We start from the raw sequence: 15253 nt of genomic DNA, 5'->3' as shown, positions 1-15253 counted from the left end.
CATAGACACTGACACTAGAGAGGTGAGGGATCTTTCCACTCCCAAACAATATCCTGAGATGGGAGGAAAGCAGGTTCACTGCTGTCCCATCTCCTGGCTCTCTGTGACTCCCTGCAGCTTCCATGGTGCTAGGAGCAGCCCCAGGCTCTGAATGTCTGCTCTGGCTGCTGGAGGGGGAGGGATGGGACAGGACATGGAATGGGACAGGTGTCCAGGTCAAGCACTTGTGCTTTGAGAGCAGGGCAGGCAGTGAGCAGGGCTGTCCTGGAAGAGACCCACCAGCTTGCCAGCACCACCCCCCACACCCTTCCACAGCAAGCATAGGCAGAGAGATTGCCACCAGCAGGAGCTGGCACCTTTCCGGCAGGCTTAGGGTGCACAACAGGAAACACCTGCCCTGGACAGTCAGGCAGTCTCTGGAAGGGCTGGGAAGTGCAGGTCCTGGGAGTGAATCAAGGCAGAGGTGTGCGAGATGTGGCACCCCTCATCCTCTGCCCTGCTCCCTGCTGCCTGCTCCTGCCCTCCCTCCCCGCTGCCTGCGCTGTCAGCAGTTCAAGCTCCCTTGGCACCAGCAGACCATTGAGACCTACCTGGGTGCTTGGCAGAGCCCTGCCAAACTCCACCCTGGGCCAGCACCGTGCCAGGGCTCTCTGTGCCTGCCACGGCTCTGCAGTGCTGCCAGGGCCAGGCTGCCCTTCCCCAGCAGGCTGCTACAAGCAGCAATCAGCCACACAGGCAGGACGCGTGTGCCTAGTGTGTTACATGTGCCTGCCATGCCATGGGCACAGGGACATGGGTCCTGCATGTCACAACCTGCAAAGCTGAGTGCCAGAAATGCCATGTGTACCACTGCCACGCGGGTCCCATGTCCCACAGTGCCATGGGCAGGTCCCATGGGGTTCACGCATGCTGTGTGTGGATTGCTTCATCTGTGTGCACTGGCTGGTCCCTGCTGCGTGTGTTTGGGTGAGATTGCATGTTGTGCGCGTCCCTCGAGCGCTTTGCTCCGCACACAGACCAGAGGTTCGTCCTGGCACGCGGGAGTTGCAAGCAGGCGTGTGCTCCCTCCGTGGTGGTGCCGGCTGTGAGCGCCAGCCATGCGCTTGCAGATGGGCTGGACCTGCCTAACGCGAGCCGAACGAACAAAACGTTCAGGTCAGGTATTGCACGTGGGGCTCGACGCCAGGCAAGTGCAGAGATGCTCCGACTTTGGATAGTGTGGGCTGGAGGGGTGCTCTGCCGTGGGCTGTCAGCAGCCCCTTCTGCACCCTTCCTCCCGAGCTGGGTCCTTCCAGGCTGGGAGATGGTGTCCTTGCTGCTCCAAACCAGCTCCTCTGGGGGTAAAGTCCGGAAAGTGGAAGCTTGACACCTGCTGCCTGGGAAAGCCAAACAGAGCAGGGGCGGGTTAAACTGGCATGGCAGGGTGGAGAACGGGGATGAAAGGAAGGAAGGAAGGAAGAAAGGAAGAGAGTAAATGGAGGAGGGGAGGGAAACAGAAAGTTTGGAAAATACAGGTGAGAAAGAAGAGTTAAGGAAAGGGGACAGGCTGGACGGTGTCCCCTGAGCCCATCCCCTTCCTTCCCAGGAGTTCAGAGGTGCGACCAGACTCCCAGTACTTGTCCCAGAGAAGCCCCCAGGATGTTCTCCATGCCCAGTACACTGCTCCCAGCCAGGCAGGCAGGACCCTGGCCAAGGTGTGCTGGGCTCTAGCAGCTCACCTGGCTCCGGTGACACGCTGGCAGCTGTCAGGTGAGTGGCTTCGCCTTCCCCCGCTGGCTCACAAGCAGAAAATGAGGGTGACGCTGGCTGGATGGGGCTTTTATAGTCCTGATAAAAATAGCGCTGGCTGGCCGGTGATCGGGGGGCCGGAGAGATGTGACTGAGCAGAGACAGGCGAGAGGGCTGGGCTGGCGGCAGCGAGCCTTCTCCCCAGCACACCTGTCACAGCTCTGTGTTTGCTCAGAGCAAATATTGACCCAGGGAAGGCCGGCTGGGCAAGGGAGGCGATTAGCCCACCTAGATTAGAGGCAGAGCAGGTCTCTATGCAAACTCTCCAGGGCTGCCTTTGTTAATGGGAGCCTGATGGGCTGATAGGAGCCAGGAGCCTGGGTGCTGGGGTGGTGGGGAGGAGGAGGTGGGGGGGAGAGGAGGAGACATTCATTAACCTGCACTGGAACAACACCAGCTGTCACTTTTCCACCCACCTGCCTGGCTCACTTTGCAGCAGAGATGAGGGGAGAGCGGGGGGCCAGGGGAAGCAGGTGTGAGGATACCCTACCTGGGCAGCTCTAGGATGGCAGTGGCTTTCTTCAGTATTTTGAGCTGCTGAGAGGTCAGGGAGCTGTGAAGTCTCAGGGCAGAAAAGCAAATCTAGTGCCTGCCCCAAGCAGTCTGAGTGCCAGTGACAGCAAGGACTTCCTTGTTCTCACCCCAATCCCCCCACTCATGCTGAAAATCCCCATGGCACACCACAACAATGCTCACACTTCATTTAGAGGAGTCCACAGACTTGTGAGCTACGCAGCAAAGCAGAGCTCAACAAAACTTTGGGAGCTTTCTCTTTGGGAGCGTTCCCTTTGGGAGCGTTCCCAGCGTGGCCACACAGGCTGGGAGCCAGCTGTCCTAATGCAGCAGCAAGAACAGGATGTGTTTCACTCCATGTGCACACGCCTCCCCGTGGGTCACTGCATCCCAGAGTCACAGCACTCCCGTGTCCCAACTGTGTCCCTGCCCAGCAGGGTAACCAGTGCAGGCACCCCCATGCTGGCTCCCGGAGCAGTGTACAGAGCCCACGGAAGCTGGGAGAAATTTAGACACACTCCTTCAGTGCCCAGCCACGCTGCTCAGCCCTGACAGCCCTCTGTTGATCTCAGCTACAGTCAGCAGGAGCTGGGCTCTCTCCCAGTTACTCTGGCACCCACAGCTCCTTGGATAACAGAGCATGAAGTGCAGCAGCGGTGGCAGGAGAAGCTCCTTTGTGCAAGTGCAGTGGCCTGTTTGTTTGTGTAGATGGGTGTGTTTGTGGGCGGGGAAGGGGGTAACGCTGCTTTAACCCCCATGGTGTACACCTGCAGGAATCGTGGTCCTAGGTGTGCTTTAGAAACCATCACCAATGCTCCTCCCAGAGCTGGAGTGTACTTGCAGGTTGCAGTAAATGGATTCCCTAATGTAAGTGGATAGTGGCAGATCCTTAGCAGCCACTGCTGCCCAGCTCTTCTTCCTTGGAGACTTGATCCTCTCAGAGTCACGGTTTTGAAAGGCAGGCTACATCCCTCCTGCCTGCTGCTGCCTCTGCAGTCTGGGGTCCCCCAGGCCTGGCCCTGGGAAGTGCTAGAGTGATGCCAACCTGCTGCCCTTGCTCATCCTGGTACTCTTTTTCAGTAATTTTGGCAGCAAAGGAAACGAAGCACCACCAATACTCTGTGTTGTGGTGCAAAGGAGAAATGCGACGTCCCCCTCCTTTTGATACTGTACAGGCTGTGATGCTTGGACTTGCATATTCTCCTTTCCTAGTATGGGAAATGCACTGGACAGGACTCCCACCCCTCCCTGCCCGGGCACACACCCAGCATAGCGGAGCTGCAGCTCCTGGCATAGGCTGATTGGCTGCCCCCTCTCTTTCTGGAGAAGCAAAAAACCCCAAATACCACAGGTGCTGCTGCAGTGCCAGCAGACATCTCCAAGCCTATATACTGTGTCAGAAATGCTCTTTCACCCAGTCTCTCTCCTGCGTGGGCAGGGCCCCACCACTCACCAAATAGCAGCAAATACTGTCCTTGCAGGGCTGCTTTACAGAAAACAGGAGAAAAGCAGGTCCCTTGAGCTTGCAGAGTGCCCTGCACTGCACTGCTACCCTGGGGAATGCCTTCCACCTGCCCTGCCATCTCTGGGGCAGCATCTACCAGCTTGTGCCCTTCTCTGTCAGGCAGGCAGGCAGTGCTAGGACCAAGCTCTCAGTACGGCTGGCCTTGGAAAGGCAGCCTCAGTCTGCTCTTGCCGCAGCCAAGGGCTTGTGCTGCCTCACTGTCCCATAAGGACCGACTAGCTCACATCAGAGCACCTCTTGTGTCCATCAGGAGCCAGCATGGTGCCCTTGCCTGGCCTGAGCATGGCCCCCACTCCCAAACACCAAAGTGACACAGCTGAGCCAGCAAAGCCTCAAAGTATCTTGGAGATGGGAGGCCAGGGGTGAAGGATTTGTCCAGCTCTGCCAAGGGATTTGGAAGGATCACCCTCATGCTTTTGCTCTTCAGCCACTGCAAGCTGGTCAGGGCAGGACTTTTCCAGGTTCCTACCTCCTACACTGTACAGAGGGAGAAGGGGCTGATTCCAGCAAGGGACTCGTTAATTCCTTGCTCCCTAACACTGCTGCCTTCGCCACACGGACACAGAGACCCACCAAGTGGGGCTTTGCAGGCGATTCAGGCTCCCCAGCTGCAATGGGATAGCAAAGCCTTGCAGACACCCTGTCAGGGAAGCCCTGAGCAGCTTTGTTCCCTTCCTTTTATCTCCCTGACAATGGCACGATTCAGCAGGTGTTAAATGTTTTAATGGGATTCAGGATAGCTTCTGTTGCCCACCTGCCCCAAGGCCATTCCACCCCTCCCTGGGAGCCAGGAGTAACAGACAAGAAGAAAGCGCCTGTTGTGTGTTGCATTAACTGCCTGATGACTGAGTGCTCCCGATAATTCGCACAAGGAGAGGGGGAGTCCCATTAGCTTGCCGAGCTCATGCTCAGCCATTGGTGTGCTGGCCGTATACCTGCCGGGAGCCCGGCCTGGCTACGAACCCCAGTCCCATGCGAACATCACCTGTTTCACTACCCAAACACCAGTGGGAAGAAGCAGGACCTGTATCTACAATATTTCTGTTGGAGAGATGTGCATTAGAAATGTAGCTGTGTTTGGCAGAGGCCAAATCCAGCCCTGGGAGACAGTACAAGCTCAGACTTCCTCCTGCCTGAGACCCAAATGTGGTTAGCAGAAACAGGACTTCTCCCCTCTTTTGGGAGCTGAGCTGGGCTGTGAGTGTGGGCCTACTACAGTCCCACAAGTCCATTGCCCTTGGCAGTGGGTACCAACAAACTGGTACCTACTGGTTTCCCTCTTGCTAAGGGAAAAGCCCTTCCTGCCAGCTCTGCACATCTCTGCCCTCCCTTCACCTCACCATTGCCCCAAAGATCCAAGTGAGAGAGAACCGCCTGGGTGAGTACATCCACACTATGCAGAGCTCACCTCCAGCACCATCTGGGAGTGCTGCTTTCTCTCTTTGCTAACGGGACAGTGATGTGGCTCAGTCACAAATTAAAGTGTTTTCCAAAACCAGGGTCAGGGTCTAGCTCCCAGCCTGAGAAGTGGAATTGGGAATTTCCCCAACCTGGGAAAGAGGCTGCCCCTTGTGTATTTATACTTTAGGATGAGGATAAAAGAAGAAAAATGTGTGACAGCTGCTACTCTCTTTGCTTACTGCACTCAGAGTGGTTCTGGATGACAAGCACCAGAGAAGAGCTACAACAGAGGTGACACACCACCATCTCACAGCCCCCAAAAAGAGCTGAGAGAAGAAAAACTTTTCTCTCACAGGTGTAAGTAGCTCTCAAATCTGTTTCCCTGACTCTCTTGTTGTTTAAGGCATCATCTTTGAGATTTCTCCTACTAGAGTGATGCTTATCAAACAGTGAATTTCCCTCTAACAGTGCTCCAACAGGCAAGTACAGTGTGAGTTCTGTTTTCTCCAGGTCCAGGCTGGGAGCACAGAGGAGTGGGGAGAATAGGAGCATTAATGACAAACAAAAATTTCCTGCACATTTTGATGGCACTCTGGCTCCCTCCATTTGCTTTTGGGTGCTACACCAGACCAACACAGAGCATTTCCCACGTTAACTTTTCCAGGTAGTGAATGCAATGGTACAGGTGTAGTGATGCAGCCTAAAGAGCCTTAGATCACACAGCAGATCTGAGGATGGGCAAAGTGACACTGTCTTCACTGCTCCAGGCTGCCCTTGAGCAGCTGGATTCAAACTACTTTAGGGCAATAGTGAGGTTTCTGCCCCTGCCTTTGCTATCCATTTGGGAACTTTACTGCAGGACTACAGAGCACCTGCAGTGAGCAAATCCTAGCAAGGAGCCTGGACCAAGAAGAATCACTCCAAGTGGACTGAACAGCCAGGCCCTGCTGCTGCCTTGAGTTGTGGAGGAAGGAAATGGTTCTGCATTACCTGTTCAGCACTAGCCAAAGACCAGAGGAATACAGAAGGTCTGCTGTGACGTAAGAGACCTGGTACCAACAGTATTGGGAAGGGAGGAGAGGGTTTGCACTTCTCAGGAGAAGGAACCAGGTCCCATGTGAACACCCAAGGCACTCAGGCTGAGTTCAGGAGCTGGCAGTGCCTCTGCTGTATCTCTGACAACAGGAACAGCTCGGCCCTGGGGCTTAGTAACAGCTACACACGCAAGGCTCCTGCACTGAGAGGAGTGTGGGGGTGAAGCTGGGTGAGCTGCAGTACCCCAGGCACAGCAGGCAACTGCCCTCTGCTGAGCAGGGCAAAAGCCCTCCACAGTGCCTTGTGCAGTCTTCTCTTAGGAGGCGAGGGAAGAAGACACAGCTCTGGTCTTGGCTGGGTCCCGGCACTGGGAAACAAGGCATGAGGGTTTGGAGGGGGACACCAAAGCTGCATCCTCACCAGAGCTGGGTGGCTGCATGAGCCCCATGTTGCAGAGCCCATAGCAGTACTGCAGAACAGGGGAGATGACGCAAACACAGCCCCACGGCCCGGCATAGCCATCCTGCAGCTCCTGCCTGGGAGCAGCAGCTGGGACCCACCACCAGCCTGTTCTGTGCTGGCCACTGGGATTTCTCACAACTCACACCGCCACCTCCCGGCTGTGACAAACCCGCTCCTTCATTGCGACACCTCTCGCAGCCTGACGGACTCCCCAGGCCAGGCCAAGGCTCAGAGGATCCCCTTCCCCAGGTGACAGCCTTGCAGTTTGAAAAGTCTTGTGAGTCTTTGTCCAGGGCTCACAAGCCCAGACGCAAAAATTATGTATGTTACACACGGTGTCAGTGTCTGAAGGTCAAGTTGCTTTTATTGGGTTGCCCGTGTGTGCTGATGGTGCTGCAGCTGCCCCCTCGGGCTGGTCACTGTAAGGGGAACCTGCAGCCACCACTGGAGCACGGAGGGGAGGAGGATTCAGTACCTGCATCCTACTGATGTCATCACCTCATTGCCCAGCTGTCAGTCCTTCCTCAGCTACATTTCAAAGCAGATTCCACTTCTCTCAGCTGGTACAGACTGAGGGTAGTGGGAATTGTCACAGTGGTTGTCCATGTGCTCCCTGTAGCATAGAGTTCTTCTCCGACGATGGGGCCAGCCACAGAAAGGAGAGATCTCATGGACTCCGCTGTGGAGTTGTCAGAGGATTCAAACCAGTGCTGAGAACATAGTCAGGACATACCTCCTCAGAGAAAGCCAGCATGCTGAGCTAAGGTCATGGTGTGGGAGGGTCCGAGTTGCTCTGGACATCACAGGAATGAAGAATGGAGAAAGCTGATGTGCTTGAAGAGCTTAAGGAGCACAGTACCCAGCATCTATGCTCTGGAGGACGGGGGTGCCAGATTGGTGATTCTGAAAAAGAGATGGCAGCTCTGGAGATGACATCTACATCCAACAACCCTCTTCCGTTAACCCTCATTCTCATCTCTCTGCACTTCTGCCCAAGCTAGGGCAAACCCTCATGCTTTTCGCTCAGATCCAGATCTACTTCCCCCACCAGTGGCCATTCCCTCAACCTAACTAGATCCCACACCACCTTGGACTATGAAAGCTTTGCTTCCTTTCTGCTGTCAAAGGCTGTGCTGTCTGCTTCTTGACCCCTTTTCCCAAAGCACCATCCTTGTGCTAGGCTCTCCAGTGCCTCAGGCCAGCTGTTCACCCATAGGGCCCTACCCCAGAGCTGCATGAGGGTCTCGGGTCCACAGAAAGGTTGTACTGTTACTACCTCTGCTCTGAGGCTCAGAACAAGCCAAGAGGGGGTAGAGACTTTGGGAGTGGATTCTCCCTTTTGCACAGGCAGCCTTGACATTGATAGGCAGGGATTCAGCTAACCCACATGGTCTAGAAAATGGGCTGTGCTTCAGCCTGACATATTAAGGACAGGTCCTGTCCCCCACCAGAGCACAGACACACTCTGCTACCTTCGGGAAGGGTTGGGGGGTAAAGCAATGACCATGGGCCGGGCTGTCAGCACCACCTCCCCACGGCTGGCTTCGGTCAGGATATTCTGCAGTGTGTTTTTCAGCACGAGCTCCACAAGGTTCCCAACAGCTGGCTGCCTAGAAGGACAGAAGTACAGCAGAGGACAGCTATCAGAAAGAAGATAAAGCAGGCTGCTTGCTGTGACTCCTGCCAGGAATCACCAGGCACAGCAGTGGAGCACACACTGTGTCCTGCACACTGAGACCAATTACCCAAAGGCTTGAGCAATGGGTTGCTGACCCTTGTCCCAGAACTGTCATCAGCTGGTGTCAGGCCCTGACCTTAGACAGAGCTGGGTGACTATAGTTTTACTGGTTTCTCCCTCCAAGCTGTGCTGTAGCTGCTGTTGGTAAATATGCTTGTAGCAGTGTAGAAGGGAGCAGCCACAGCAATAGCAAGATGGTGAAATACTGCAGTGAAAATAAAAGGTAAGGTAAGCACATATGGCACCCTAATGTCTAATATGGCCTGGACTTCTGGAAAGTAAAGCAGATCTCATTCACTACCAGCATCCTGGCACTGCCCATGGCTCAACCCCAGACACAGTAAACCTTCCCTCCCCACAAACCACATTCAGGAGAGGGTGGCTAGTGGGGCTAGCATCGACTTCCACTCAGACAACACAGAATACACCAGCAGAAATGCTGCAGGGCTGAAGGAGAAATGGACTTCTGGCCAGGCAGTGTGCTGCCATGGCTCTCTTGACTGTGCAGCTCTTGACTTTTATGTGTGAGCTCTTCCTCACCTACTTATGATCTCCTTTTCCCTCAACTGCTTTTGGTGAAAAATCTTGTAAGATTCCAGAAAATGACTGAAAGAGGTTTCCTGACTCATTTTTTTCCTCTCTCCATCCTTCTCAAGGTCAACATCTGTTGAAGCAGAGACCCTGGAGGAGATCGTGGAGCCCTGTCTACTGTCCTGGAGCTCTGCTGATTTTGCAGACTGGAACTGGAAAAAATATGGAATAGGCTCATCTTGGAGTTTTCTCACTGACTCCTGGAAGTAGCTGTTCTCCAAGAGGCTTCTAGGAAGAGGAAAATAAAGGATGAGTTACAGCATATCAGCTATCTGTATGACCCAGAGGATTATTACAAGACACCACAAATCAGAGGAAACCACTGACTGATGTCAGTGTTTAGTCTGTCCCCTCTTGCTTCTGGGCCTAAGAGAGGCAGCAAGAGGGCTTGAGCCAGTGAAACTACCTCTGTTTCCCCAGTGCTGCTTCTTTACATTTGTGCAGCTCACAAACTGAATAGATGTACCCCAATACAGCCTGTTTCCAAGGTCACAACAGGTAGAGTTCCCTGGTTCCTGGGAACTCTGGAAGGATGGGCTCAGCCCCTGGCTGGGGAGGAAGCTCCTGCCTTGACTGTCACTCCAGGATCCCTGAGCTCATAGTCCCCAAGACAACCTTTGGCAGGTGGATCCCCCATTCTGGCAACAAGGGTGCACAGATTCCTCTAGGATTAGCAGAGGGCTAGCCATGCTGCATGCATTTCTGGAGGACAGGGGCTTCAAACCACGTGAGGGTGAAGGGAAATGCACCTGATGACACCTGTGAGTATGTCAGCGACCATCTCCAGCTCTGGTTTTGAAGCAGCAGCCAGGGACAGCCATTTGGGCTCCATGTCCATCCTGTTTCTGTACCCTTTTCCATCCACAGATTCGCTCTCTGAGGGCTGGGCGCTGAAAGGGCTGGGAAAGGAGGATTTTTTCCATCAGTGGCAGCACTACTGAACCAAACTATCAAAGATCTGCAGCCTCCTGGCACTGCAGCAGTACTTCAGGCAAGCAGTGCAGGCAAGCAGGGGAGGAGTGGGAGCTTTCATATTTGTGACAGGAGCAGGGACACTGTCATAAAAGAGGAACACTGAGCTCTGACAGCTGAGATGGGGAGAGAAACAGGTCATGTCAGCTAATGCTGGGGAAAGCAAGACAGCTCTTACCTAATTTTGAGGTACTGGAGAGGAGCAGAGCAGAGCGCCAAGTTCAGTGCATATCAGAGCATAGGCAGCCCTGGCTCAGATGAACATGCCAATCCAAAAAACCACTATCTCTTACCGGGACAAGAAGTATTTGGGAAAATCCAAGGAGAACTTGCGGAGAAATTCCTCAATAGTGTAGGACCTGGCTGACACATCAAGGTGTAAGACCAAGGGCTTGGGAGGCTCTGGTTTGACCCACACCTGGCTGGCATCTTTGCCCAACAGCAGCCCCCTCTCAAGGTGTCCAGGTGGCTGACTGGGTGTAGGGCGACTTTTAAGACGGGGTAATGTCTGTTGGAGAGAAAGAAATGGCATGCACATAGTTGGTTCTTTGGCCAAAAGTAGGCTGATATAGGTTTGAGCACAGGCATGAGAACTGAAAGCCCAGCAACCAGAGCCACCAGATCCTGGGTGTCAAAATGATCTTAGCACCACAGTACTGATATCAGGCATGAGCAGCCATAGTGGAAATCAGTTCTGTTCCCTTCTCACTGCCCAGTGTGCCAGCCCCAAGTGTCAACAGGGCTTCAGGGTCTCCCTAAGGTACTTGGGGCTGGTGTACTCCGTTGTAGAAGCTCTTGCAAGCACACCGGCAGTGCTGTGGGAGAAGTGATGTACATGGATGGAATGCGTGGGGAAACTGCCCAAACCTGAAGAGAAACCAGGAACTGATTCTAGCCACACTACGTGGGCCAACTTGGGGTTGCATTACCAGCAGTCAGGTCGGGGGAAGTTTCTTAGAGCAGTAGGCGGGATACCTGGACCAGGAGGACACCACCCAGATCTGGAGAAGCTCTCAGGCATCACAGGACTTCAACGATCTTTGAGACATAGCTGTCCTGCCTCTGGAAATGAGGCCAGGGGCCTTCACTGCTACTTACACAGGCATAGCAGGCTCCAAATAATCACTAGAGGTTAAAACCCCAGAGGACTAAATGAAACTGTTTTTACCTTTCTGCAGACATCCTTAACGCTCATCCAGAAAATGCCTTGACCTGCATCACTGATCACACCAAACAGCACAGGGCAAACAGTCCAAGCTAGAGTTGCCCTGAGCTGATTACTTCACACAGAACAGTGCAGGGCATGCAAAGGCACTCCACAGGGTCTCAGGAGCACTGCTACAGCCCCCCTGCGAGGGCATCCCTGACATAACAAGCTGCATCTCTTTGTTGCCTCAATCCTCTCAGACCCAGCCTCCCCTCAGCTCCCCTAAATCTCCCCACATCTTGGGTTAGCTGGTCCTCCATGAGCCCTGTCATTCCCACAGCACATCCTGCTGATGGCTATGGGCACTGCTGGCTCTTCCTTTGGGCTCCGGTAATTCTGCAGAGTACTCACTGGGACCTTGTTTCACACCTTCCCACCACTGCTGGAAAAGCTGTCTTACAGCAGTGCATACAGTTGTGCACTTGAGTGGAAACTGAGATGAACCAGGCAAATTGAGCTTTAAAGCTTTCTGTGCATTTAAACCAAGGCAATTCCTGCCTGCAGCTTCTCCTGAGAAACAGAGCACAGCTCGTCTAGAGGTGAGGGAAAAGTTTGCATCACTTTCTCCCAGGGTCCTGTTGCTTTCTGCTGTGACAGACAGTCCATTATGGCCCCAGAATGAAACCAGTACAGGTACCAATTGCCCTGTCTGTGTGCATCTTCTCTGCTTATTTGAAACCTTTCCCCCTTTCTCCAGTCATGGGTGCGCATTTGATGCCACTTTCAGTTCCCATTCACCTCAGCTGGAAAGTTACTGGCCACAGAACACAGCCAGACAGTCTGATTCTTCTGGCTCCTCCAAACAGTCTGTCTCCCAAAGCCTTGAAGCTACAAATCCTGCTGTGCTCTCTGTCCAGACTCCCACACTGTGATAACCAGCATCTGCCTCTTTTCTAAAGCAGTCAGTTTGATTCTACCACGAGTGAGACAGGCCTGACTTACCTTGTATTTCCTGACCACAGCTGAGGAGTCAGAAAGATTTTCTGTTTCAGCAGAATCTGATAACCTCTGAAAAAATAAAAATAAAAAAAAAAAGAAAAAGAAAAAAAAAAAGAAGAAGAAGAGGAATTACCATGTAGGAAAGATATGGAGCAGAACAAGACTTTAGGATTTTTTTTAACCTTGTGCCAGCTGAGAGTCAATGATCTCATTCTCCATTCTTCATTCAGGCCACATTCTTACTGCTAGCTACACATTTCTCTCCAGTGTTTATTCGTGGTTAAAAATCCAACCACTGGTTTCCACAGCCACTGACTTTGTTTTTCCAAAGGCTTCTCATGCACTTCCAAATTTCAGATGGTCACTAGCAATTTCAGAGTTTGTAAGATGATTCTTGGCTTGAAAACGAGATCTCATTTTCCACTAACCACAGATCAGCTTTGAGGTCTTTAACAGATCAGAGCCTCATGTCCTCTTAACAACGTGCCTAGGTTTTCCTAAAGAATTGTCAACACTGGCTGCTGTTTCTTGAGTCAAGCTAAGCTGCTGCAGGGTTTTGAGAGCACTTACCACTGAAGGTGATGTTAGCTTCCTTTTAGTCCCAAGGTCCTTCTCTGTGATGGTGAATTCCACAGCCCGCCGTTCCTTCTCCTCTTCCCACTTGTGCAGGTCCCTCTCATACTGAACCAGGGACTCCTGGATGTACACCTATGAAGCAAACCATAACTGAAGAGAGCAGGGCTAGAAAAGAGTTGCAAATAACAGTTTCTGGCTCAAGTCCATGCCTGTTTCTCCCCTTCAGGAGGAACCCACTTGTTTTTCATGTATTCCAGTGGCAGGAAGAGGAAAAAACAGTGGTATTTAAAGACTCAGATGGAGAAGCTATACTCTTTTGCCAAAGAAAACTTGGAAGGCGTCCAGGGGGACACTACTGTTAGTCTGTGTCCCCAATAATATTAAAGCAGTGAGACTTTTCTTTTACAGATATCAAGTCTTTGGCATCCACTGAAAGCCACTCCCATTCAAATCATCACTTCTTGTGTAATTAGCAGCTGGGTTCCCCTCACAAAGCCATACATTGCACACTTACACTTCATCTAGTGAGCCACACAGACAGAAAGACACTTAAAGCATCAGGAAGGATGAAGCTAAGTGTCTTCAGGAATGAGAAGTGTGTATCAAAGGCGGCTTCCTTCAGCTGGAAGCAGCAGGCAGCTGACTGCTGGGGTCAGCCATTTGGGAACCACAATAACATGGCCAGGTCATGGTAATACACAGGTACCTCTCAGGTCTCACCTCACACACCAGATTTATTCTGCAGAGGGAGGGCTTCCTTGTAGGTTGTAGAGTGATGAAGCAGGGGATACTCTCTCCAGGCTGCACAATCCCTGAGTTTGGAGTAATCTCCAACATGTGGGCCTAGGGGCAGGGGGAGGAGAATAAAATTAAAAAAAAAAAAACAGAAAACCCCCCAGAGCAGCTATGTCACTGTCCTGGGACCTTTCTGTGTGCTTTCTCTTTGCAGGAAATCCACCTGTCCTTCTCAGAGGTATGTGGCATGAGAGAGATGCAGTGGACATATTCTAAGAACAAACATGGCCTTTGCTGGTGGACAGAGTCCTGAGGTTTGTTATTGCATTCTGTAGTTCCAGCTTCATGTAACCTCACCAAAATATTCAGATTTCCCTTCTGAATTCCTGTCGTTCTCCCTGTCCTAACCCTTGCCTTCACTCTTCCTTTCATCATCTAGTAGAAAGCCAATTCCCTAGAATCCATGTTTCTTGTTGAAAATGGAGTTGTAAGGTCCTTTCATGGTACAATATAGATGGGCAGGAAGGCTGTAGATCAAAGAGGACTCACCTTTTCTTTACAGCAGCTTATGTGCCAGGCAAACACAACTGCCGTGTTCTTCAAGATATTGTTGAGAAAGACAAGTTGATCAGCTTTGGTGCAGTCTGGGATATTTCCAAGGCAAATCCTGTGATGGGACAAAGTGGCTGCCTGCAGGAAGCAAGGAGAAACCAGAAGGAACGGCAGGGAAGGATGATGGATCTAGCCATTGGGGAAGGGCAGTCACACAGGCATCTCTAAATTATCCAGCAATTCACAGGTAATATCAACCAAGTATCTGTAATATAACAACTTGAGGGAGTGTAACAGTTTTTTGCTCTGGTTACAATGACTTTACCTCAAAAGGCCAGCTCTGTTGCAGTGGGATTGAGTGAGCAATGAGTAAGACAACACTGGTGCTGGACAGGAGAGGATCTCAGGAGCACAGAGGACCAGTAACACCCCAATTCTCTCTTCAGCACTTGCGGTTCAGGCCTTTTCCTACTTCAGCTGAGAAACATGAGGTGTGTGCTTGTGCAAAATCCCTATCAACCTGACTGAGTTTTTGAAATTGATCCCTAATACACTTTGCTACTAGTATGCTACTAGTTTGTCTCATTCTCCAGATACAGTGCAATCTCTAGTTAAGTAATCATTAGAGAAAGAAACTTGATTTCAGACAACAGAGCCTTGCGGAATGCCATCTTCATTGTCAGACTGAGACAGTTTTCAATCATCTTCTCTTTGCTGTTCTCCGGAATATAATCACCCTGCTGGAAGCCAAAGAGCCCAAGGAGCTGTGGCTGGCTCCAAGGAAGGCATGCTAATGTCACACAGGATGAATCTTCACCTGGCAGGAGAATGCCTCTCTGCTATGTAACGCTCATTCACTGTGCTTGGATCTGTGGGTGAGTTTAACAACAGATTGTCCAGGCTGGCAGGCCAGCACTAGCCAGGACAGACAAGCTCCTGCTGAGCCAGCAGCAGGTCAAACAAGTGCATTCCTCTGCACGTGCCTGAAAAGGTGACCATCCTGCAGTCAGCATTCAAGTTATGAATCATCTGAGTTTGGCTGGGAAATGGTGGCAGCCAAGCCCTGACAGGGTATGTCAGGAGTATAATGGTCATTTTGAGAATGATTTAGCAAAGAAAAAGGTGGTGTAGATGCATACGAGAAAGACACCTGTGATGGGAGGTAACTTCTAAGAAAAAAATCAGTACATGAACAAACCCTAAACCCCATTTTTGTTCT

At 52.0% G+C, this 15253-nt stretch overlaps 1 protein-coding gene across 6 annotated transcripts in view; it reads right to left on the bottom strand.

Moving 5' to 3' along the window:
* Positions 1-7062: 7062 nt before the first annotated feature.
* The window catches only part of CFAP65 (cilia and flagella associated protein 65), a 32551-nt gene continuing 24360 nt past the window's right edge, over positions 7063-15253 (bottom strand). For 3 of the 6 annotated variants that reach the window (XM_017726855.1, XM_017726867.1, XM_017726863.1), the window contains 9 exons: positions 14032-14172; positions 13468-13590; positions 12742-12879; positions 12175-12240; positions 10319-10533; positions 9803-9952; positions 9003-9281; positions 8197-8334; positions 7063-7627 (listed from right to left, as the gene is read on the bottom strand). In XM_017726855.1, coding sequence (XP_017582344.1) covers positions 7591-7627; positions 8197-8334; positions 9003-9281; positions 9803-9952; positions 10319-10533; positions 12175-12240; positions 12742-12879; positions 13468-13590; positions 14032-14172 — 1287 coding nt within the window. In that variant the 3' untranslated portion in view covers positions 7063-7590. The remainder of the gene's footprint in view (positions 7628-8196; positions 8335-9002; positions 9282-9802; positions 9953-10318; positions 10534-12174; positions 12241-12741; positions 12880-13467; positions 13591-14031; positions 14173-15253) is intronic. The other 3 variants (XR_001859560.1, XM_017726873.1, XM_017726880.1) reach the window with 3 other exon arrangements.

This window comes from Corvus brachyrhynchos, unplaced genomic scaffold, assembly GCF_000691975.1.
Source record: "Corvus brachyrhynchos isolate BGI_N302 unplaced genomic scaffold, ASM69197v1 scaffold490, whole genome shotgun sequence".
Taxonomy (NCBI): Eukaryota; Metazoa; Chordata; class Aves; order Passeriformes; family Corvidae; genus Corvus; species Corvus brachyrhynchos.
Note: the sequence above shows the minus strand (reverse complement) of the source record. Positions and strands in the feature narration are given on the sequence as shown.